This window comes from Mya arenaria, chromosome 7 (assembly GCF_026914265.1).
Source record: "Mya arenaria isolate MELC-2E11 chromosome 7, ASM2691426v1".
Lineage (NCBI taxonomy): Eukaryota > Metazoa > Mollusca > Bivalvia > Myida > Myidae > Mya > Mya arenaria.
Window position 1 is genome coordinate 67,720,530 of NC_069128.1, and position 27,806 is coordinate 67,748,335.

The window sequence follows — 27,806 nt, forward strand, 5'->3', positions numbered from 1 at the left end:
TAAACATATTTGAGAACGAAACGGTACGAAACTGGGGCAAACACAAACTTTGTGAAAAAACATGGATTTTTTTTACAAATATTTAAAGAATAGACATAAAATGTATTCATTCTTAATGTTTACAACTATTTACACAAGGTGTACTTGCAGTTTGAAGCTGTCAGCAACTGTATTATGCATTAATCTGTCATCATCAAACATCTGACTTAGTGAAAACTGTAGTTTTACTTCGTGGCAGCCATGTTGGATTTTTGTTTACATTTTTGCAAAGTCTATAAATGGTCTAAGAACGTTCATAGTCCAATTGTTTTCGTATCAAAAGTGATAAAAAAACTATGAGAGACCCCTCCCATGCTTAAAAACAAACCAAATAATCCTTTGTACTTGCCATAAAACATGAAAAAAAAACGTGTAATGAAATTTTCACTTTCGTCTTTCTTTTAGAAAAACCACGTTTTCAGTTAGTTTTCAGTGAACTCTGACTGGATCCCAGAATATTTCATCATCTAATTTTAACTATAAATAGCCACATGGTTCTCCGCAAATGTTGATATATTTGTTTTAAAGGGTGTATAAAACCGGTAACAGCATATGGTCCCTTCCGTGGAAAATTAATATTCATGAGATTCATAAGGGGAGATTACTACAATCGACTTGGCATCGCTACAGTACATTCCTACAACTACGTAGTAGGTCACCAAAGGTCACGAAACTCTGTGAGCCACGAACGGCACGAATGCATAAATTAACGAAAAGCATAATATACGTCATCAAAATTAGCTAGATGAACTACACAAATTCACATCCTAATCTAAACAAATTAGATAATAGAATAAACACGAAGGTTCATGATTTAGGCCTCTCAATTAATGTAGGTCACGCACAAACAATGCACATTGATAGGTAAATATACAGTGTAAACAATGAAGCAATTTCAATAACTGTCATGCCACGCACACGTAGAGCCGTTCATGTGTAACAATCTGATTATTAAATACTTACAATACACATTTATTCCAGCTGAAGTCCTTGAGACACTCTTGGGCAGGGCACCTACAAAATGGCGACGATCGAAAAGTGAAATGACTAGAATCTATGCTAAATACAAGCGGAGTAATCTGTATAATATACTTTATCGATATACGGTTTCAAAAAAGTATTCACTTCGTTCATTTGTTTATTGATCAGTAAAATAGCGTTTAAATATCCTTTCATTTTTAAGGAAATTTTAGAATTGTTTGGAATCGATTAATCAGTTATGGTAACTACTTATTATACCGACTCACACCTGTAACAATACATTTAGTTTTTCGCCGTTTTCGAGCGGTTGCGTATAAATATATTGTCGTCATTTTGTAATTTTTTAAGCTGCATTTTCAGGGATATGCAAAATGTACGAGTTCAAGTGTACATTACTATACATCAATTCAGATTTAATGAAGTTTAAAGATGTCATGTGTATTCAATCATTCAATGAGCGGATTATTTCGACCGCTTCACCGTGTAATCATTTGTAGTAACGATCCTGATATGCCTACTATGAACGTGGCCCTGAAGGGCCCCCGTTCAAAAATCGCTTTCTCCTTCAGCCTGTTTGATCATTTTGGGAATTAATGGTTATATACATGTGCAGTAATTGACAACGTGAAAACGCTACACATGCCAGTTTCCCTAAATGTGTTGCGCTTTGGACAAAAAGTTCAACGTGTAATTGTTTCAATAAAACAGGTTGTTGTTTGTATTATATAAGTATATGTATTTTAAATTCAGTACTTCAGTGTTTAATAATCCAGGTTTCTCTGCATGGTGACCTTGATTCATAAAAATAAACGTTTTCCCTGGTATGATACTTTAACCAATTGGTTAGAATACTTCTACTTATTCTATGTGGATCAGATTTTATAGAACTTGAAGGTAAGTCTCTGCGGGTCGTTGTAAAATGTACTGCAACATATTCGTGCGCATATAGTGCTCAATATATTATGTGGATTGAATTCTAAATTAAAAAATACCAGGATCAGTGAAAATATTTGATAATTTTTGGACGTTATTCTTTATTCGGGGTATTTAAATTGTCACTTTTCCGGTTTTGAATATAAATTGGAAATACATGTTGTCATTGTTTAAGGTTAATTGCTTGTTTCTCTTGCTTTGTTGCGTTTGTGGTGGTTACACTTGTTTCGATAAAATATATTGCATGTCATTCGAGCTATCTGCTATATGGCTGTATTGACTAGTTTAATTAAGTAAGTAATAGTTGTTAACTTGTTAAGTACATGCAAATTATAATATTTCAATGCAAAAGCGATAGACATTTGGTTGACTTACCAAACCTTTTGCGATGCTCAACTGTATATTCATTTAACCTTAAACTTAATAGATATTAACCAGAAAGTCTAAACAACTGTATAAGTTATTTTAAGACTTCATACTGGGATACCACATCTAGATAGACGTGGCTAATTCACAAACAAATGATTTCACTCTGATATCGTTATTTACACGATAACCTTGTATACAAGATACCAAATATTCAAACTAATGTCAAATTAAAGGATTAAAACCAGAATGGCGATTCATTACGTATGTATGAATATAATAATTTATTGAATATTATATTATGTATATTTGCGTTTTTGGAAGTTTCTAATGACAATGGAAATGATTTTAACATAAGGCAAACGTTAATACACCGTTTCCCATATCGTAGTACACGTGATTCTGTCAAGTTAATTGTAGTTCCATGTAATCATTGTTTTTCCATGGTAATGTAATTGTTAAAAAGTGTTGTACTTTTTAGAATCACATTTAACATCCCAGCATCAATTTTTGCAGATAAAATGATACGTTTTCTGAACCACTTTTTAGGTAAAAAAGCCTTGTTTGATTGTGTAGCGTTTGAAATTGGCAAACATGCTACCGGGGAAATTTGTTTACCTATTTCTTTCTAAACAAGAAAGGGTTAGAAAGGCATATTAAGATTGATCACCATCTGCAGTTTAATTCATCATTTTTACTAACCAGTTTACATATCAGTTATTGAAAAGTAACTTAATACCATATATTGATAGAGTTTTGTATTTATCTGCGACATGTTTTATCATTACACTCTATCTTACACAGCGTGCAACAGTGACAATGAATACTTTATTCAGTCATGAATTGGTAATTGAACTTTATCACTACCATGTGAAGTACATTACTTACTTATTATCAGTGTATTTGTTATAACTTGTGTAATATATCTACTCACATTTATCTTTCAGATGTGCAGAATGCGCTTTCTTCTGCTGCTCATTTCTAATTTAGGTTTGTTAAGCATTTTACTCATTCAAACATTGACTATAACATTAATAAATATAATTCACTGTTGCTTATTTATGTTTTTTTATTTCCTCTATTACTCTGCCGTTTTATGTTTTGTTGATTTTTGTTTTCAGTTGAATTGAACAGCAAATATTTAAATTTTAATATCTTTATGCGCGATGCTGTTTCGGTTTATTTGTTTAACATATCAGCATTGAGCTAAAAACGCCTTTCAAAAATTGCCTGGACATTAAGATTAATGGTGCTATTAAAATCTAAATAATCTGTTTGTCGGGGTCCTTAATATAGTGGTATCGTTTTTCTATCCACAGATAATGTGAACACAAATAATATACTATATGTTCCTGGATTGCCTTTCAATATAACATGGACGACGAACGATGTGCACATGACAGATATCCTTGTCGGAGAGAGAGCTATAGCGAATTGCATTCCTTTGTTTAATGAAGCGCATCTTTACCACACAGAAGATGTCAGTGCTTACACTGCTTTAATATCCAAGGATAAAACTTGTGTTCTAACAGTCAAGAAATTGTTTGAACAAGAAAGTCTTATTCGCATTCATTCAGAGACAGAAGGTCTGAAGGCCGTTCTTATCAGCAGTGTTCACGTCCCAGAAACCAACTCTTCATGGGCTTATGCCAGAGTTAAACGTAAGACCACTAAGTTGTAAAAGATGAAGAATTACGTTTCATAATTATTAAGTATTCGTCATTTAAATTGTTCAAGCCTCTTAGGTCACTGTCTACATCGTTTATTAATTATTATAGCTTCGGTTACATCAGAGACACAATATAACAAAATATTTCATGGCAGTGCATAGAAGTGCAGTTTGATGTATGATACAAAAAGACCAAGGCAACAAGGCATACTTTGTTAGCCTTTTTAGCCCATTGTACAGTTCAATGTACTATTTAGAAATAACAATTGCATAGTTGCCATCGCCACAAAGTTCTTACGAGCAGAACCATACCCATTGGAATCCATGTTACGAATGTAATTTATTCTCAACTGAGTAGTGAACTACTATAAAATCATAAAAGGGATTCAAGACCGCTCTTTTGAGGAATCGAAAAAATGTTTTAATCATTTAAAAAAAAAACACTTTTTTACACACATTTTTACGCACATTTAAAACTTTAGTCTAAAGTTTAGATACCTTGACCGTAAAACATCTTTAGAATCTTTAACTTTGCTTAATTTGGGATTTTGAAAAAACAACTTATTCTTTAAAATGGTGTCTTTATTTTTAAAAAAAACCTTAGATATTCATGTTTTGATTTCAGAATATACACCGAACGTAACACGTTCTACCAGAGGAATTAAACAGTTAAAGAAATCAAAAGGAAACGGTACAATTTGATTTTTTAAAATGATGCTTCTGTAATAGGGTCGAGCAAAAAACTTTGAAGGTGTTAGGGTAATGTCATAACATTGTTTGAAAACTATTTTATTAGATGCTTTTCGGTGGTTTATAGAGATTTATCAGTACAACAAAATTGATATTTCACTATTTCAAACAGTGAAAATATCACCTTGATATTTTTCACTGTGTTTTTATTTTAGCCCGCTATCGGTTCCAAATCAAACTTTAGCGCACACTGGGCTTTACATTTAAATTAAATTTTCATTTTACTGACCGTTCCAAGGCGGTACCTAACAATTATTGATAAACATACCTATTTTTTATATATACAGTATGTAAGCACTGTACTGTTTGTGGAGTTTTGTTCTGTTCTTCTATGTTTCTTGTTTGTGATTTTGTGTTCTATGTCTTTGGCGTTTGCCAAGTGCCACTAAACCGGGTCTATGTTTAAACGTTTTGCTACTGACCTTGTTTCTGTAGCTTTTTGTATAAATATTGGGCACAATTCCAATGCGCCATTTCCGAAATGACGTTACGTGCGCATACGAATTGGCGCTTTAACTATATAACTTAAGTTATAAACAATTGACTTTTAATTCCATTGTAAAGCATATAATTAAAAATATATTAGTTTCAGTATAAGATAGCAGATAGCAATATGTCACCTCGTGAAAACCAAAAGTGAATATAAATTTTGCTGATCACTCGGTGAAATATATTACGATCTTACACTAAAACAAATTAAACAATTATCCTCTATGTATCACTCCCTTTTCATTCATTGTTTGATGTTTCATTTCAGTAGCTGAAATGCATGAAGGTGACAGTAAATGGAAATATTTTCTCTCATTTGGAATTTTTGGTGGAGTGATATGCATAATCATTTGCATTAGATTTTTGAACAAGAGAAAGGGTAACTATTTCTTATTTAATTGTTTTCAATAATCTGTTATTAAGTGATATTTTCACGTTTACCTTTTCATTACTTATATTTGAATCATTTAATAAACCAGTTGACATACATGTAAATGAGATTGTTGATAATAGAGTTCAATTAATTTTAATTATTTCAGTTCCATGTTCTTGTCGTAAGAGGTGATCAGAGTATATTCGATTGCCACAAGGGCGAAGGACGATGATATATATCATTGATAAATACAGAACAATCTATAATCACTTGAAATGACAATAATGACGCCACACAGTCCATGAACGTTTATAATGACAGTGTATTGCAAACTATTACCGTTACGCTTACAATACCGTCAGAAGTATGTGTTAACTTCATCCATTATGTTAACGTCTGGGTAACATGTTTGCGTCTAATATGCAGATGTGATAAAGTGTTGTTTATGTATGTACCGAATAGAAAATGCGTCGTTGCATCAAAGTATTCACTTACGGTCAGTGATCAATCTTAGTCAAACCGAGATTTCTGTTTATACATGATGGATTGGTGCGGTTGTCTGGTTGGCGCTGTGCTTAGTGCACTCGTTTGTCTTCCGGGTCGGTTGCCGGCTTCTCCATGTTCCCCACAGAACGCCTCATTCTCGCGCAACATCTTGCCAACAAGAGTGACTTAGCATATATATATATATATATGCCACATTTTTCTTCACAACCGTTGTAAATAAATAACGTTTAAACATTTGTTACACTGCGGATTTAATTTTTTCGAGTGAACGCTCTTTGACTATGCTTAATCGACCTGAATGAGGCCCAATGAAGATGCACTCCGACATGTCCAGCATGACAGGGGTCAACTGTTTAATTTGCTAAATTTGCCTGTTGTTGTCAAAATATAATACGTTTTTATCACTACAAAATAAATATTTGACAGTTTTAACTATTTCGGAGATAAAAGGGTGCCCAAGCAGGACTATTACAAAAAGGACAGGGTGCGACACCCTTTCATAATGCGTGAGGTAAGCCCTATCCTTACCCTAAAATATCAATGCTAGGTTTACGAAGAACATGTTTCATCATTCACGTGAAAATTAATAATGTTAAAAAGGCTTGTTTAACATGCTGGAATATGACTAGTTGTGCAGTTGACTCTGGTCTTTCTCGTTTATTGAATGTATCATTATACATATTGAAAAATGAATATATCTTACGCAGGTGCACTCTACCGTCTGCAGTGTTGCATTGTAAACAGTTTGAAAAAAAGCTTTAACTATGTTTTGTGCTGTTTCTTTCAGGGTGTGAGTAAGAGGACGCGTATGCGAGGTTCTATTGTACGTTGAAATTGAAGGAGTGTATAATTTTTATATTTTTGATTAAACTATTTATTATTTATGTTGTTTTAGCTTGCATGCACGTTCTTTTGCTGTATAAAATATATTGTATGGTTCTTGTTTCCAACAAATAAACCTTAAAACAATGTAAAGTCTAACATGGTATGCGCCTGAAGGATGTCATATGATAGTGACGTTGTTCGTACGTCAGTTCGACTGTTTATTTGTCCGATACTTACTGCAAAAAGCATTCCTGCTCATGCTTCTAAGGTCAAGGCCACACTTAAAAAATCAATTAGAAAGAAAGCAGGATTTATTAATGTATAGTATGTACAAACCATTGAACCATTATATATGAGTCAGATAACAAGCATACGTTTATAGACCATGTATAGAATAGAACCTCATTATACATTATAAGGATATCAAAATAAATAGGATACTAAAAATTTCACAATAGAAAAAAATATTCTAACAAGCTATACTCCCATCCAGGCCAACAAGGGGGCTTTTGTTTGTACAATCGAACTGCTCAAAATAGGAATTTGATAAACTTGCGTGCTTGTTTCTGTAGCTTTTTGCATAAATATTGGGAACGGGAAAAGTGCAAAATCTCCAAATATGTTTCCCAAAGATGTTCCGTGCAATTTTAAAATATTTTTAAATTTGACTCAATCTGATCACAAACATATAGAAAACATTTGCATATGTATCGAATAGTCTTAATATGATATTTTTTTCTAATGTATCAGCCATATCGTTGAACTTAAACACTGTCATAAACTATTTAAACGAGAGGCGAGGTCATATTTCTGGTTTGAATTTCATAAGTATAAAACCAAAAAAACTGTTGAATATTATTCATTAATCCTATATAAGGCGCATTTTAACAAAACAAAGAAGTTTCTATTCATAAAAAGTATGAAACAAATTAATGCTTACCGTCATACTGTAAAGCATTTTAAAACATTGCAGTTTTTATATCATTAAACATTGTAAATTCACCTATAAATAGCAGGCTGTTGATAATGAATGCGTATTCATGATCGGACAATGGCAATGGGAAAAGTCATACTCAAGTAATTGATAAAATATCTGGCTTTTATGTTGATGATTATGGTGACACGGATGATGTGGATGATGTTGGTGATTATATGCAAGGTCGTTTTTGATTGAGTCTTAGTTTAACCGACTTCTAGTTGCACTATATTCTTCATTGTTTGGTAACTGGACTTCTTATTACTTCCCTTTATTTTAAATGTAATGTTGTTTTCTTTTTTGCTTCAGCATTTGTGTTATAATGGTAGCAAAATTACTAAAAAATAAATGTATTAGAAACGCTGCGAAAATGCATGAATAAAAATATGTTTATATATTAATTCAATAACCGCCGATCTTTGACTGTAAAACTGCAGCGCTGCAGTGTTTTTCATTGTCTCTAATAATGTCACATCAGTATATTGTCATTATTGAAAATTTTTAGCGACTTAATCAGGTCGACCACAAACCTTCATATCTTACAGGAAGAAAACGAAAAGTCGGGTAAAGTAAAACAAAGACGGTTTTATAGAAGCTTGCAACAACTGTAGCAGAAGGGTGTTACAAAGTGGCCAGGGTGCTTTATAACTTTTGACAGTTATCACTCCATTGAAATCAGCATATGACCAAACTGCTGAAATCACTGATGAACTAGAGCTTCTTTTAGGAGAATGTTGACAACTATGTTCTAAGCATTGAAAGAAATCGGCTCACAGCACAATGAGTCACTGTTTAATGGGCTAGCTTAAACTGCTTGCAAGATGCAAAGGAACTTTGAAAAGTCTCGTTAAATGTGTGTAGAGGGGGGGGGGGGATAAAGCGTTTAATTAGATTAAGTCATAGTTCTTTTGAAATTCTCAAAGCCGTTAAATCAGACTTTTACAAATTAATTGACGTGATTGGCGTATTTTAACCAAAGTACACATGCTTCTTTAATATGCTCAAAGTTCTGTTATTTGCAGTTTCAGGGAAGATTTTCAATGATGTAATTATATCCAAGTATATGGAAAACCTGTCAACCCTGTTCAGGGAAGCTTTAAAACACTGGGCCATACTTTGAACAATCTTTGTAAAAGACATCTATATTGTACACGTATGTTAGATTGCATACACACTGCTATTAGGAGGTAGTTTTTGTTTGAAAAGTGAAGAATGATTTTCTCCCTATTAATTTCTGCTTAGTATTCCATTCATATAAAATGTAACCATGATAACTAAGTGCTGCTGATGAATATTAGGTTCTGCCTAATGCTATTCTGATTACTGCTGCATCCGACGGATATCTTCCATTCCACTTTGGAAACTAGTCCAAAAACTTGTACGTTGACGGATTTATTTTACGATTTTTGATATGGCAAATCCTTCACGTACTTGTAAATTGTTTTGTACCAAAATTGGGTAGTTATTCCGATCGGGATTCCGGGTTAAAGCATATTGCGTCTATAAAATATCATAAAAACAACAAATATTACCAGATAATGTTATTTTATAGTAACAAAACATAAATAGCCAACGAATAATTATGAGTTTGACGGGTTTTCTTCATTTCATTCTGTCAAACATAACGTTATATACATGAAGATCACCTGCAAGGCTTCAGGGCACTATATTTAAGCAATCGGAACATTTCGGCGATGGCCGAGTTGTTACGATTGTATTTACGAGGTCTATCTCGAAGCTTGTCGGAGGTGGCAGAGTTATTACGATTGGATCGAGTTGTTCCGCTATTGCTTGGCATAATTGTTGTCTGTGTCACCCAACTTTCGTTTTATTGGAAAGGTAAACACTGTGTTTAATGCATTAAATGCTTGTTGTGTGCAAAATAACTTTTCACTTAGATGGTTAAATATGAAAATAAACCTTTATGATCAATTCCAACCATAAAATACTTCACTTTATACAACTTCAATATTTTTTTAAAACACCCCCGGTTTTTGCACGAACCCGTTTAGACGTTAGGGATTGGAAGAATCCCGTATAACACTTCTATTATTTTAGACTACCTTGGAAACCTACCTCCGGTACACTATTTTCTCAGACCGGAACTGTGTATTGTCAGTAATGTGTTTGTGCTTCTTTGGGAATGGTTACTTTGCGCAGGATCCTTTCAATGAAACACGCAAAAGTAAGACAGGTGCAGTTTTTTAAATGGGTTACATATGTCAGTTTCCGTTACCCCTCTTTCGAAATTTCCTGGGTAGCGTTATAGAAAGCGTGACCCGTCTCCCAAGAGGTGCATGCGGTGGTCGTCTTGATTTCCGTCTCTGTTAGCTAAAGCTGCACTCTCACAGATTAAACGTTTAGACATTTCTTTTTGCCTTGGAATCAGTAATTTTTTGCGAATATCAATAAAAACCAGTTACATCAAATTGGTGACAAAAAAAGAGATCGCAGATCTTTACATTTAAGATAAAAAATGATGTATTATGCATTTTTTAAACCGTTAGTTTAAGCCATAAAACACTAACCTTCGATCAGAATTATGAAAATCTACGATCTGATTTTTGTCCGCAGTCTTATATCATTGATTGCAGATATTAACGCAAACATTTGCTCTTTCAAAGACAATAAACAAAAAAAGATGTAATATGGTATATCTGTGAGAGTGTAGCTTTAAGGAAATGACCTTTTTAATGTTCAAAATCCAGCACTGATTTAACACAAGCCTCAGTTGAGTCCATATCTTTGCAAGCGGTTTAATCAGCAAGGCCTACTTTGTTACCCATATGTGCCCGTTGTACAGTTCAATGTACTGTTTTGAAATAACAATTGCATGGTTGCCATCACCACTAAGTTCTAACGAGCAGTACAATATCCATTGGAATCCATATTACGGATGTATTTTTGTATGTTCTTGTCGTAAGAGATGATCACAGTATATTCGATTTGCACACGTCATAAAGTCCATGAACTTTTATAATGACAGTTTATTGCAACCTATTATCGTAACGTTTATAATACCGTTAGAAGCATTGGTTAACATCATCCATTAGGCTAACGTCTGCGTAGCATGTATACGTCTAATATGCAGATGTGATGAAGAATTGTTTATGTATGTAGCGTAGAAAAGCGATTTTGCATCAAAGCGTTCACGTGTGGTCAGTGATCAGTCTAAATCAGACCAAGATTGCTGTTTTAGTACTGTGGATTGGTGCGTTTGTCTGGTTGGCGCTGTGCTTATCGAACTCGCTTGTCATCTGGGTTGGTTACCGGCCTGGGCGCATGTGAGTTTGATTGATGGTCACCAAGCTAGGCAAGGTGGTTTTCTCCAGGTTCTCCATGTTCCCCATAGAACACAAGCCCTCGTTCTCGCGCAACATCTCGCCAACGAGAGTGACTAATAAGCCTTGGTATATATAGCTTTCTTCACAACCGCTGTAAAACAAATAACGATTAACCATTTGTTATACTGCGGATTTAATTTGTGTTTCCTGAAAACGCTCTTTGACAATGCTTAATCGACTTGAATGAGGTCCAATGATGATGCACTCCGACATGTCCAGCATGACAGGAATCAACTGTTAAATTTGTTAAATTTGCCTGTTGTTGTCAAAATATTACAAGTTTTTATCACTACAAAATAAATATTTGACAGTTTTAAGTAATTCGTTTTTCAAAGGCAAAAGTGTACCCATGCGGGACTTTCCTTCGACAGGAGAGTATTTCAAAAAGGACAAAGTGTGGCACCCTATCATAACGCGTGAGGTAAGCTGTTTCCAGTTACCCTATATTTTCAGTGCTAGGTTTGCGGAGAACATGTTTCATCATTCGTATGAAAATTACTTATGGTAAATAAGGCTTGTTTAACATGCTGGAATAGGACTGGTTGTGCAGTTGTCTCTGGTCCTTCTCGAAATTGAATGTATCATTATAGATATTAAAAAATGAACACATCTTAAGCAAGTGCATGCTACCGTCTGCAGTGTTGCATTGTCAACAGTTTCAAAAAAGCTTTGACTATGTTTTGTGCTGTCTCTTCCAGGGTGTAGGTAAGAGGACGCGTAGGCGAGGTTCTATTCTACGTTGAAAATGAAGGAGTGTATAATTATTTTATTGATGATTTTTTTTTCTTTATGTTCTTTAAGCTTGTATGCATGCTCTTTTGCCGTATAACATGTATTGCATGGTCTTCTTTCAAATAAAACTTGAAACAATGTAATCGTCTAACATGATATGCTCATGAAGGATGTCATATAATAGTGACGTTATTCGTACGTCAATTCGTCTGTTCATTCGTCCGATACTTACTGCGAAACACATTCGTGCTCATGCCTCTAAGGTCAAGGCCACACTTAAAAATTCAATCAGAAAGAAAGCAGGATTTATTAATGTATTGTATGTACAAATCATTGAACCATTACATATGAGTCAGACAACAAGCATACGTTTATAGACCATGTATAGAATGGAACTTCATTATACATTATCCGTAATCAAATATTTCTGGACGCAATTCCATTGAAATTTAAAATAAATGCTGAATAAAGACTATTGTTTTGTATATTTATGTTGTTTTTTTGATAAACTGATATTTATATTACTGTTTGCAAAATATGCTTAGCACAACCAGCTCGCCAACAAACAAACCGTATGTCATTTTATGTCATTCAAAACACCAAAAGGTTTAACAAACAAGAAAACACTTTAAATGGACTAAAAAAGGTGCGCCGTCCCAACTTCAGCAGCCCCCCCCCCCCCCATCCGCCAGCCTTAAAATGTTTAGGTTACATTTTGAATGTCAATAGGGGTGAAAGAAGAAAGAGCGAATAACAGTAACAGCCTTTAATAAGTTCAATTACATATAAAGTGGATTTGGAAACGGGAAAAGTGCGCATCTCCAAATATTTTTCCCCAAAGATGTTCCGTGCAATTAAATAGTTTTAAATTTGACTCAAAAAGATCCCCAAAATATGCAAAACATGTGTAAGTGTATCGAATAGTCTTAAAATGATAGTTTTTTTCTAATGAATCAGCCGTGTCGTTATACATAAACACTGCCATAAACTATTTAAACGTGGTTAAGTCATATTTCTGCTTGGAATTCCGTAACGGTATTAAACAAAAAAAAAACTGTTGAATTATGTTCATTAATTAGAGGTCAACATACGACGCCGGTGTGCCGTAAACGAAATCTTACCTTATAGTATGCTTATACCTGTCTGATACATCTGTTTGTACCATCATTTCCACTGCCATTTTCAGTATAAGTAAACGATGTCTAGTGTAATCCACGACCAAATGATACATAAACCAAGCATTGGCATTTTGCATCACATGATCGTACCTTACATTTATATTACTCCAAGTTCTGTATTGAACTTGCCGTTATCAGTTCAGGTGTGCGAGTTACCTGAAGTAGTCTCATTATGGATTTTTGTCACCTCGAGGTGTGCCGATTATGGATAATTGGGCGTTGAAACCCGGTCCGTAGTGATCCTCTTTCGGCCTAAAATGTTACTACATATACGTATAGTAACATATTTGCCATAATCCACACTTTAACAAAACAAAGAAGTTTCTATTCATAAAAAGTATGAAACAAATTTATGCTTACCGTCATAAAGCATTTTAAAACACTGCAGTTTTTATATCATTAAACATTATAAATTCACTTAAAATAGCAGGCTGTTGATGCGTATGATCGGACAATGAGAAATGTTATACTCAAGTTATTGATAAAATATCTGGCTTTTATGTTGATGATTATGGTGACAAGGATGATGTGGATGATGGTGATGATTATATGTAAGGATGATTTTGACCGAGTCTTAGTTTAACCGACTTCTTGTTGTACTATGTCCTTCATTGTTTAGTTACTGGACTTCTTATTACTTCCCTTTATTTTAAACATAATGTTATTTTCTTTTCTGCTTTTGTATTTGGGTTATAAAGTTAGCAAAACTACTAAAAAATAAACGGATCAAAAACGCTTTGAAAATGCATGAATAAAAATATTTGTATATATCAATTCAATAATCGGCATTCACAGACTGTAATTATAACTGCAGCGCTGCAGTGTTTTGCATTGAATTGTCATAATTGTAAATTTTTACCGACTTAATCAGGTCGACCATAAGGCCACAACTAATTGATCATTTGTTCTACGGATTTTGCCAAAATAAGAAGGAGCGAGCGAGCGAAAAACAAAATAAATTAAGGCAAATCAGAGGCGAGCAAATAGCGAAAAATTAAATAATAAATAAAAAAGTTTATTTCTTACAAAATTTATCATACAATTATGTCAAGAAATGCTTTTCAATTACAAACAAAGGTTCTCAGTTATAAATGAAAAGGTTTTGATTGTATCACATGAAAATCTGTCTCAATATTTAACAAATGGCAATGAGATCCAGTGCTTTACTATTAACTTTTTAAACGTGGATATATTGTAAAGACAACATTCCTCATAGTAACGTGCAATTATTCGAGGACCAAAAAGAAAACTATTGTATTCATTCCGTAACTTACTATCACAAAAAAAAAACATTTTAGACTAGTAACAGTAATTCATCATTTGAGCATTTCCAAATATTGGGTCAGGTCTAAATTTGAACCTCTTGAAGCACATGATAAAATTGTAGTGACATTGACATTGCAGCAGATTGAAAAAGTAAATAACACAGAGAACATTTCTAAAAAAAAGAAACACTGTGGATTGAATTGCGGGACAACATACTTGAAGCAGGATCAAACAATTCTGCAAATGTGGCACCGGTTATAATTTTAAAGCAGGTGGTGTTTCCCTTTCAAGACCTCGCCTTGACCAAGAACCTATGCGGTATAGGTCCGTGCCTTAAAAAGAATAACATGATGGTCCCATAGCTTCAATGACCTTAAGAAACAGGCCACTTTACTACAACTCGGTCAAAGAAAAAAATGAATAAGCACAAAGAATTGAGAAAATTAAAACAGTCATTTTACTTATAAAAGGTTTTATTTTCTGATTTAACTGATGTTATTTTCAAACTGTATGCGTTATGCAATAGTCAATTGTAACCAACAGCCCCCCCCCCCTCCAGGTCTGCGGATAGCGGGGACTTTCGGTCCAGCCGACCCCGCCGGGCAAATCCAACGCATTCACCCGGCACTGCGGGCCACCTGGAAGGTTAAAAAACGGTTCATTTACCCGGCTATCCTCGGACCTGAGGGGAGGGGGTTGGGGGGCGTGGTTACAATTGACTGGTGCATTAATACAGAATGTTTCTAAAACATTTACAAGTCCTACTATTTTTATCTGTTTTAAACAATTATGATTATATGAAAAATGAGACATTTAAGAATTTAAAAAAATGACTCACGAAAACATGTTCAATGGTTGTACCGTAAGTCGTGTGTTCGTGTATTTTAATATAAGTTTTGCACTCAAAATCCGATTTAGTTATTATTTAACACTAAATTTTGAGTACAAAACAATAAATTACTTAAAACACACATAAATTATTATTGCCTTCGACGCTGTGAAACTCTTGTTGTTTACTGAAGACTATAATCCATTGACTATGACACTGATTTTCACTTAAAACGTGTATTTTACATTACAAATACTGATAGTAACCTGGAACTTAATACCGGAAATGAATAACAACGGTGCGTCCTGCAAAATATTCCCGACAAAAAAGACTGTCAACAAATATCGGCTATTTTGCGGTTACCCGGACCTTATTTTGTCCTGACAAGAGGAAAGTTTGCTCGCGAAGAATGTAAAGCATGGAATTACCTTCAAAAAGGCGAGGTCGACGTTGCAGGTTTAAATTCTAAGTAAAGGAATTTCAGAAAATAGAGGAAATTTAGAAGTCAACAAAAAATATAAATATGCGCGGCCAAATAGTATGTGCGGGCGCAAAAAAAAGTTGTTTTTTTTGTGTTTTTTTCGTTTTTCGAATTTTAGGTGCGGCAAATCCAACGAACAAATGATCAATTTGTTGTGGCCTAAGCTTCAACTTTAATATTGTTAAAGCTGCAGAGAAATATCTTAACTTCAAAGAATTCATTACTAAATAGAAAGTCATTTTTATTATTTACATTTCATTTTCCATTTAATAAATAATTGTGTCAGTGAAATTTGTTACATTGTGCTTTTTCTGTTGAGAAGAAGTAGCGCCCAGCAATGAGCAGACACAGGCATATTCATTGTAAGTTTAATATGTGAACATAGTGTTGCAAATAGGAAAACTCTTGCATTCAGGATGTGCTTCAAAAAACATCAACAAAAAGTGACAGTAAAACTGAGTTTGTAATAATATTGTCTTAAAATGTGACACTATTATACGGTGGAAGTGTATAAATGCTTATGTAATGATAATATTAATTTGAATTTGAAATTGGTAGGAGAGAAAATTGGACTATAACGCCAAACATATAAGTATGAAAAAGTGACCAGATGAACATATCAATATTCATTCTATGAACATGTCTTCCCTTTTTGTTGGTATTTTGACCTTTTTGTTTTGGGTTTGACCACAAACGCTATGAAAAATACATTAACATGTATTGTAAAAAAATAAGTATGAGTATGAAATCCTTTTTTTTTTTCGCACCACCCGTCCAACATTTTTTAAAAAAAATCCGTTAACCTATTTATAAAAAAATGGCCTCATAAGCTAGCAACAACTGTAGTAGAAGGGTGTTACAAAGTGGCCAGGGTGCTTTATAACTTGACAGTTATCACTCCATTGAAATCAGTATATGATCAAAGTGCTGAAAGCCCTGAATGACTTGGGCTTCATTTAGGGGAATGTTGACAACTGCATTGAAAAAAATCGGCTCACAGCACAAGGGGTCACTGTTTGGTGGGCTGGCTTAATCTTTAGGCTAAAACTGCTTGCAAGCTGCAAAGGAAATTTATCTCGATAAGTGTGTGTAGAGGAGGGGGTCGGGGTAAAGCGTTGAATCGGATAAGGTCATAGTTCTTTGAATTTCTCAAAGTCGTTAAATCAGACTTATACAAATTAATTGACGTGATTGGCGTAATTTTACCAAAGTACACATACTTTTTTAATTTGCTCAAAGGTCTGTTATTTGCAGTTTCAGAGAAGATTTTTAATGATGTAATTATATCCTAGGATATTGAAAACCTGTCAACCCTTTTTCAGCGGAGCTTAAAATCACAGGACCATATATGTACTTTGAACAATCTTTATTAAAGACATATACATTTTACATGTATGTCAGACTGCATACACAATGCTATTAGGACGTAGTTTTTGAAAAAGGAAGAAAAATTTTCTCCCTCGTAATTTTTGCTTGGTATTCAATTCATATAAAATGTTAACTATATAAGTGCTGCTGATGAATATTAGGTTCTGTCTTATGCTATTATTTTTACTGCTGCAGACTTTTATACATATCAAAGCAAGTTGTGTAGACTAAGATGAGATGAATAAAGTATGAAATATTGAAATGTCTGTAAATACACTGACCATCAAATTTCATAACATGGTGCCAGTTGTTCATTTCACTGTGAGAATGGAATACCAAACATAACTATATTCTTTATTATATACCCATCATCAATCCACATGCAATACATATCACAAAATACGTTTACCCATATTCCGCACCTGTGCAATACGGCCATATACCATTCTTGTGACGTCATGTCATTAGAAGTATGTTGCGCAATGTTAATATAAAGTCACTGAACCAATGAGTGCATCCTTAAAATGACATTTTTATGCAAAGTTGTGACTTCTAAATGATCTAACCAGTAATGTATATAAAAAAAGGGTTATTAGTACTGCATTTTGATCCTGTTATGGCGGAATGTCATATTCGACTCTTGTGGTTTTTCGTAGATTTTGATTTTACTCAGCTTGTGCTTTGTGAAATCCGAAGCTGCAAAAGCCTACTTAAGTCGAATACAACCTCGTGGATCAAAACGCAGTGCTAATAACCCTATTATATACAAAACCTGTTACCCCTTGGACAAAACATCTTGAAACTACAGGGCCATTGTAACTTTGAACAATCTTTGTAAAAGACAACTACATGTATGTCAGACTACATACGAAATGCTAAGGAAGTAGTTTGGAAAAGAGAAGAATTAATTTCTCCGTCTTAATTTGTATTTATTAGATGGCTCAATAAATTCAACGGTTGGTCATTCTTGTATTGTCCTCTGTCACTGTCCTTATAGGTCCTTATCTTAATAGTTGCAAAAGGTTGTAGGTTCAAGATTCTCCTGGTCTAATGTGTCAAAAAGAAGACGTTGAATGTAGAATCAAGTAGCTTTCTTTTCATATATATATAAGCTATATATCTATCTCGAAGCTTGTCGGAGGTGGCCGAGTTATTACGATTGGATCGAGTTGTTCCGCTGTTGTTTGGCATAATTGTTTTCTGTGTCACTCAACTTTTGTTTTATTGGAAAGGTAAACACTGTGTTTAATGCATTTAATGCTTGTTGTGTGCAAAATAACTTTTCAATTAGATGGTAAAATACGAATATAAACCTTTATGATCAATTTCAACCATAAAATACTTCACTTTATGCAACTTCAATATTTTTTAAACACCCACGGTTTTTGCACGAACCCGTTTAAACGTTAGGGATTAGAAGAATCCCGTATAACACTTCTATTATTTTAGACTACCTTGGAAACCTACCTCCTGTACACTATTTTCTCAGACCGGAACTGTGCATTGTCAGGAATGTGTTCGTGCTCCTTTTGAATTGGTCATTTTGCGCAGGATCCTTTCAATGAAAAACGCAAAAGTAAGACAGGTGCAGTTTTTTTAAATGGGTAACATATGTCCGTTTCCGTTACCCCTCTTTCGAAATTTCCTGCGTAGCATTATAGAAAGCGTGGCCCGTCTACCAAGAGGTGCATGCGGTGGTCGTCATGATTTCCGTCTCTGTTCCTAAAGCTGCACTCTCACAGATTGAACGTTTAGACATTTGTTTTTGCCTTGGAATCAGTCATTTTTTTGCGAATACCATTAGAAAACAGTAACATCAAATTGGTGACAACAAAAGAGATCGCAGATTTTTACATTTAAGATCAAAAATGATGTTTTATAAAAAAAATTAAACCGTTAGTTTAAGCCATAAAAAAACTAATTTTCGATCAGAATTATGAAAATCTACGATCTGATTTTTGTCCGCAGTCTTATATCATTGATTGCAGATATTTACGCAAACATTTGCTCTTTCAAAGACAATAAATAAAAAAAAGATGTTATATGGTATATCTGTGAGAGTGCAGCTTTAAAGAAATGACCTTTTTATTGTTCAAAATCCAGCACTGATTTAACACAAGCCTCAGTTGAGTCCATATCTTTGCAAGCGGTTTTATCAGCAAGGCCTACTTTGTTACCCTTATTTGCCCGTTGTACAGTTCAATGTACTGCTTTGAAATAACAGTTGCCTGGTTGCCATAACCACTAAGTTCTTACCAGCAGTACCATATCCATTGGAATCCATGTTACGAATGTATTTTTTTCTCAACTGAGTAGTGAACTACAATAAAATCATAAAAGGGATTGAGAACGCTCTTTGGAGAAATCGAAGAAAAGTTTTAATCAATTTTAAAAATAAACTTACCCACATTTAAAACTTAAGCTACCTTGGTACGTAAAGCATCTTTAGAAACTTTAAACACATTTTAACTTGTGTAACATTTGGGATTCACATATTTCTAAAAAAAAGACACTTTAAAACGGAGTGTCTTTTTAAAACAAAAACTTAGATGTCTATGATTTGTTTGTTTTGAAATACATGAAGGTGACAGTACATGGATGTTTTTTTCTCTCATTTGGATTTTTTTGCAGAGTGATCTGCATAATCATTTGCATTATATTATTGAACAAGGGACATAGGGTAACTATTTCTTATTTGATTGTTTTCAATAGTTTGTTATAATAAAGTTGATAAACATGTAATTCAGATTTTTGATTAAAGAGTAAAATACACTTTTAGTCATTTTAGGTCCATGTTCTTGTCGTAAGAGATGATCACAGTATATTCGATTTGCACAAGGGCGAAGACCAATGATATAATTATATCATTGATCAATACAGAACAATCTATAATCACTTGAAATGTAATAAATAACGTCATAAAGTCCATGAACTTTTATAATGACAGTGTATTGCAAACTATTATCGTAACGTTTATAATACCGTTAGAAGTATTGGTTAACATCATCCATTAGGCTAACGTCTGCGTAGCATGTATACGTCTAATATGCAGATTTGATGAAGTATTGTTTATGTATGTAGCGTAGAAAAGCGATTTTGCATCAAAGCGTTCACGTGTGGTCAGTGATCAGTCTAACTCAAGCCAAGATTGCTGTTGTAGAACTGTGGATTGGTGCGTTTGTCTGGTTGGCGCTGTGCTTATCGAACTCGCTTTTCATCTGGGTCGGTTACCGGCCTGGGCGCATGTGAGTTTGATTGATGGTCACCAAGCTAGGCAAAGTGGTTTTCTCCAGGTTCACCATGTTCCCCATAAAACACAAGCCCTCGTTCTCGCGCAACATCTCGCCAACGAGAGTGACTAAGCCTTGGTATATATAGCTTTCTTCACAACCGCTGTAAAACAAATAACGATTAAACATTTGTTATACTGCGGATTTAATTTGTGCTTTCGGGTAAACGCTCTTTGATAATGCTTAATCGACTTGAATGAGGCCCAATGAAGATGCACTCCGATATGTCCAGCATGACAGGGGTCAACTGTTTAATTTGTTAAATTTGCCTGTTGTTGTCAAAAGTTTTTATCACTACAAAATATATATTTGACAGATTTAAGCATTTCGTTTTTCAAAGGCAAAAGTGTACCCATGCGGGACTTTCCTTCGACAGGAGGGTATTACAAAAAGGACAAAGTGTGGCACCCTATCATAACGCGTGAGGTAAGCTGTTTCCTTACCCTATATTAACTAGGTTTGCGGAGAACATGTTTCATCATTCGTTTGAAAATTATTAATGGTAAAAAAGGCTTGTTTAACATGCTGGAATAGGACTGGTTGTGCAGTTGTTTCTGGTCCGTCTCGAAATTGAATGTATCATTATAGATATTGAAATATGAACACATCTTAAGGAGTTGCACGCTACCGTCTGCAGTGTTGCATTGTCAACAGTTTCAAAAAAGCTTTGACTATGTTTCTGTCTCTTCCAGGGTGTAGGTAAGAGGACGCGTAGGCGAGGTTCAATTCTACGTTGAAAATGAAGGAGTGTATAATTATTTTAATGTTGATGATTTTTTTGATTTTTCGTTCTTTAAGCTTGCATGCACGTTCTTTTGCCGTATAAAATATATTGCAAGGTCTTCTTTCCAACAAATACAACTTGAAACAATTTAATCGTCTAACATGATATGCTCATGTAGGATGTCATATTAAAGTGACGTTGTTCGTACGTCGATTCGTCTGTTCATTCGTCCGATACTTACTCCGAAACACATTCATGCTCATGCCTCTAAGGTCAAGGCCACACTTAAAAATTTAATCAGAAAGAAAGCAGGATTTACTAATGTATTGTATGTACAAATCATTGAACCATTACATATGAGTCAGACGACAAGCATACGTTTATAGACCATGTATAGAATGGAATTTCATTATACATTATCCGTAATCAAATATTTCTGGACCCAATTCCATTGAAATTTAAAATAAACGCTGAATAAAGACTATTGTTTTGTATATTTATGTTGTTTTTTGATAAACTGATATTAATATTACTGTTTGCAAAATATGCTTAGCAGAACCAGCTCGTCAACAAACAAACCGTATTTAATTGTAATCTATGTCATTCAAAACACCAACAAGTTTATTAACAAACAAGAAAACATTTCAAATGGATTAAAGAAGGTGCGCCGTCCCCACTTCTGTGGTCCATTATGAACAGACGGCACACCGGCGCCGTATATTAACCTTTTTATTGCATATGTGTGTGTGTTTTTTTTAATTTCAGTTCATAAGAAAAACAAAACATTTCCTTTACTCTACAATAAACGCTCACAGATTGAACGTGTTGACAACATTTTTATTTTTTTGTCTTGGAACGATTATTTTTTTGCGTTAATATCTGCAAACCAATGATAAAAGACAGATCGCAAACGATCAGATTGCAGATTTTCATATATCTGCTCCAAAATTTATGTTTTATGCATTTTTCCTAAACAGCTAATAACGGTTTAAGTCATAAAACATTATATTTGGAATGGAAATGTGAGATTCTGCGATCTGATCTTTTGTCAACAGTCTTTTATCACTAGTTTGCAGATATTTATGCAAAATTTAAATATGTCGATGACATATTCTTGACAACTGTCAATGCAGGACTTGGAGTAATATAAATGTAAGGTACGACCATGTGATGCAAAATGTCAATGCTTGGTTTATGTATCATTTGGTCGTGGATTACACTAGACATCGTTTACTTATACTGAAAATGGCAGTGGAAATGATGGTACAAAAAGATGTTTCAGACAGGTATAAGCATATTGTAAGGTAAAATTTCGTTTACATCGATATTATTTTTTATTTTGATTACTTGCTAAATAGGGCCTTGCCATGCAAGCAACCTTTCTCCGGCCATGTTTGCGGTGCTTATTGTTGCATTCTTAATCTTAATGTATCTAAGGGACACAATTCTTTATATACTACAGCATATTTCTCTACTGTAGTTATTCATACTGAATACTATGTTTCATATATAGCTATGCCTGTAGTATTGTATTTCACTTGATGCTTGGGTATGAATGAATAAACATGTAACTCCATTTGAGATTTTATGAATCTAACACATTCCGCAGGTTGTTGTAAGAACTAAACAAACAACGCAACATGGTGTCAGAAGTTGGTGAACAGATTCTTATGGATTAAATTGAAATTAAATGGAATAATCAAATTGTAATTGTGAAGCTCATTCTAACAAAATGGTAAGCTTTAACAATATGCAAGGACAAACACCCAAAATGGACTGGGACAGCAGGGATTTGTCACAGTCATTCAAGTCGTTCAAGTCACATTCCGACTTTATGTTTAAGGGTCCTCTAAAGGAACAATCACAAGAAGTGAAGTGTAATTACCTAATGCTGTGGGTTGGAGAAAAAGTTCGTTCCAGTTTTAGCACTTGGAGACCAACAGACGATCAACAAAAATATCTTATATACTTCTACAACCAGTTCGAGAACTATTGTAAACCAAAATCAAACCGTATATATTCAAGATACATTTTCAAAATGAAAATACAAAAAGATGGCGAAACGTTTGAACAGTTTGTTACGGACTTGAGATTACTCATCAAAGAATGTGATTATCCAGAGGACATTCTTGATGACATGATCCGGGATCACATTGTATTTGGCGTTCGATCTGTGAAACTCCGCGAAAAGTTCATAAGCGAAGGGAACGGTTTAACGTTACAGAAATCTTTGGACATTGCTAGAACGTATGAACTTACAAAATCACACATTCAACAAATGGACAACAATAAAAGTGTAAATGCCGTTACACCAAGGACATATCACCACCCAGAGGCAAAGAGGAATCCAAAACAAAGGTCGAGAGGCAAACTGAAGTAATCTAACGCTGGCACGAAGAAGGCTACGTGTTCAAACTGTGGATCAAAACACGAGACCAAGGACATATGCCCAGCAAGAGGGAAAGACTGTAACTACTGTGGGAAAAGAAATCACTTTGTTAGTGTATGCTACAAAAAGCAAAAGGAACAGAACAAATCACGAGTGCATGAGGTAAATGATTTTTCTTTCTCAGATCTAAGTGACAACTGTGATGATTATTTTGTTAATACTGTTACTCATGACAAACACAAAAATCAAGCTTTTGTCAATATTTCAGTTGGTAACAACAGCACACAATTCAAATTCAAGATTGATTCCTGTGCACAAGTTAATATCATACCATACCACATGTACAAATCACTTGGTAGCAAAATTCAGTTGAAACACACAAACAGCAAATTGACAGCTTACAATGGCACATCACTCAAAGTACATGGTGTAGTTAGTCTTCAATGCTTGTACAATGGTAAAATTTCAAGAAACGAATTTTACATTGTAGATACACCCTCATGTCCAATTTTAGGTCTTGACACTTGCCTTGCAATGAATCTACTCAAATTTGTATCAGCAGTAGAACCTGACGTTTCTACACAAAAGACCAAGTTATTTCAAAATACCATGATGTATTTACTGGTCTGGGAACACTTCCAGGTGAATGTGACATACATATAAAATCAGATGCAATACCTGTAGTACACCCTCCAAGACGTGTACCTATTGCAATTAAGGACAGACTAAAAACAGAATTAGACAGAATGGTTAAAGACAAAGTCATTGTCAAAGTGACAGAACCGTCTGTATTGGTCAGCAGTATGGTAACTGTTGAACAACCCAATGGCTCTTTAAGGGTATGCCTAGACCCTAAAGACCTGAATGAAGCAATAGTGAGACCACACTATCCATCTAGATCAATAGATGATATTTTGCCTGACTTGACAGGTGCAACTGTATTTTCCAAATTTGACGCGAGAACCGGTTATTGGTCTGTTAAACTGAACAAGAAATCATCATTTCTGACAGTTTTCAATACTCCATTTGGCAGATATAGGTATCTGAGACTTCCCTATGGTGTAAATTGTGCTCATGACGTCTTCGTCCAGAAAATGGAGTCTTGTCTTGAAGGTTTAAATGGCGTCAAGGTCATTGTTGACGATATTGTTTGCTATGGCAAAGACAAACAAGAACATGACAGAAACTTGGAAAAACTTATGGAAAGATGTCAACTAAAAGGTCTCAAACTTAATGCTGACAAAACCGAGATTGGTAAGTCAGAAATACCTTTCTTTGGACATTTACTGACGTCAGACGGACTGAAAATTGATCCTTCAAAGGTAAGAGCTGTCCAGGAAATGCCGTCTCCTAAGTCAAAGTCTGAGCTAGAGACTATATTAGGAATGGTGAATTATCATCAACGATTTGCACCCAATCTTGCAGAAATGACAAAATAAAAAGGGTAATAACTCAAAACCAGGACAGGTACTCTCGTACTTTGATCAAAATATTGAAGTTGTGCTGCAAGTAGACGCATCACAAAATGGACTTGGTTGTGTTTTGCTTCAAAACGACAAACCAGTTTTCTTTGCTTCGAAAGCATTGACGTCTGCAGAAAGAAACTATGCCCAGATTACAAAAGAGCTCTTTGCTGTATTGTATGACATGACCAAGTTTCATCAAATGACATATGGACGACATGTTGTAGTCCAAAGTGATCACAAGCCACTAGTGAGTATAACACGCAAAAGTTTGCTTGTTGCTCCGCCAAGATTGCAAAAGATGATTTTGCAATTACAAAAATACGATTATGAAATTATTCATGTACCTGGAAAGGACATTCCAGTAGCTGACACACTAAGTCGCAACTATTTGCAAGATGAACAGATTGATGTATGTAAAGACATAGATGTTCATGTACATTCTGTCATGGAAAACATTGCTATGAGTGATCAGAAAATGACCCTGATCAAAAGCAAAATTGAGACTGATCAAGAGATGCAGACTCTGAAACACACAATATTAACAGGTTGGCCTGATAAGAGACAGAACTGTCCAAATAGTATTTTACAATATTGGAATTTTAGAGACGAACTTACAGTCATTGACGATTTTTTGTTAAAAGGAAACAATGTCATAATTCCCAAAGATTTGAGACATATGATGATGGACAAAGTTCATGATTCACACTTAGGCATAGAGAAATGTACTCAGCGTGCAAGAAGTGTAATGTTTTGGCCCAATATGACCAAAGACATAAAGAACAAAGTACTCAATTGTCCCATATGTCTTGAACATAGAGACTCCAATGTCAAGGAACCAATGATTCCTAATCAGATTCCCAGCAGGCCATGGGATGTTGTGGCTACTGATATTTTTCACTGGAATGACAGTAACTACATTGTTGTAGTTGATCTGTATAGCAGATATTATGAATGCGGGTTACTCAGAAATATGAGAACTGACACGGTTATTCACAAATTGAAGGGCTATTTTGCTACACATGGAATACCCTCAAAAGTCATTAGTGACAATGCAGGACAATATTGTAGTCAGGAATTTGACAAATTTGTTAGAGAATGGGATTTTGAACATGTTACGTCATCGCCGTTACACTCACAAGGCAACGGTGTTACTGAAAGATGTATTCAAACAATCAAAAAGATTTTCACAAAATCTCTACAAGATAACAAAGATCCTTATCTTGCAGTTCTCGAATACAGAAATGCACCGCTTTCATGTGGCAAATCACCAGTACAATTACTAATGAGTAGGGAGACTAGGTCTATTTTGCCAGTAACACGCAAACACCTTGAGCCAAAAGTTCAAAATAGGCATGAAATCAAAAGCAAAATGTCAAAATCAAAAATCAAATCAAAGACATGGTTTGATAAATCTGCCAAGCCCCTCACACAATTGTCACAAGGAGAAACAATTAGAATCAAACAAGGTAAACGCTGGAAACAGGCAATCGTTAGGAAACAAGTGCATGACAGATCATACATTGTTGAAACTAATGATGGTGGTTTCTATAGACGAAACAGAAATCATTTGTTGAAGACAAATGAAAAACAATTTCAAATCATAGATACACATCCATGCAATGGCAACGACATTCGTCTAACTGATCAATCACAACATGACAGTGACAGAAACATACAAAATCAATCAGAGCGAAACTTTCTCATGATAACACTCAGTCGCAACAACAACAACAACCATCAGCACCAACTGATGTTGCTGGCAATAGTGATTCTAACATGTACGTCACTAGATCAGGAAGACAGGTCAAAGTACCTCAAAGGTTGGATCTTTGAACTGATTTATGATGTGTTTTGTGTTATGTTGTATATATATTTGTGATACTTCAATATATTTCAAATTTAAAACTTTTCTTCAATATTCTGTGCTGTGAAGGAAATTCATAATCGCCTATATTCTGTAACCGTGTGAAAGTGATATTTGTGGACAATATTTCTACAATGATAATTGGATATATCAACAGCTATCTGCGGTATGAAAACAATACACTTTCAGATGACATTTCTGGGAGGATTCAAGTGTCCTTATCTGGACTGTTAACATCTAATTAGAAGATATTTTCATTAATTTCCAGATACACTCTGCTGGAACAATTAATCTGTCAAGAAGATTTTCTGCTCAGCTGAAAATAATGATAACGCTAGGGTGTTGACCAAATTACTTTAGATTAAATGTGTTCTTCATAAATTTACTAATTCTTTTTAAAAGAAGAGAGATGTTGCATTCTTAATCTTAATGTATCTAAGGGACACAATTCTTTATATACTACAGCATATTTCTCTATTGTAGTTATTCATACTGAATACTATGTTTCATATATAGCTATGCCTGTAGTATTGTATTTCACTTGATGCTTGGGTATGAATGAATAAACATGTAACTCCATTTGAGATCTTATGAATCTAACCCATTCCGCAGGTTGTTGTAAGAACTAAACCAACAACGCAACACTTATTAAGTTGAACTTGCCGTTATCTGTTCAGGTGTGCGAGTTTCCGGAAGTAGTCTCATTACACTCAGGACTACGCACAGGGTACAGAAGGAAGACAATTCAGCTCTCTATATGCTTATCAAATAATGCTCACCATTAGCCAATTTCTGACCACTGTGCGCCAGAGTGATTATGGATTTTGGCACACCTCGAGGTGTGCCGATTATGGATAATTGGGCGGTGAAACCCGGTCCGTAGCGACCCTCTTTCGGCCTAAAATGTTACGCTATATATATAGTAACATATATGCCATAATCCACACTTTAACAAAACAAAGAAGTT

At 34.5% G+C, this 27,806-nt stretch overlaps 1 protein-coding gene across 1 annotated transcript; it reads left to right on the forward strand.

Moving 5' to 3' along the window:
• The first annotated feature begins 24,255 nt into the window (after positions 1-24,255).
• On the forward strand, positions 24,256-27,611 carry LOC128241367 (uncharacterized protein K02A2.6-like). The gene is made up of 3 exons (XM_052958290.1): positions 24,256-24,831; positions 25,328-26,795; positions 27,517-27,611. The coding sequence occupies exons 1-3, from the start codon at positions 24,256-24,258 to the stop codon at positions 27,609-27,611; spliced, it is 2,139 nt and encodes a 712-aa protein (XP_052814250.1).
• The last annotated feature ends 195 nt before the right edge of the window (positions 27,612-27,806 follow it).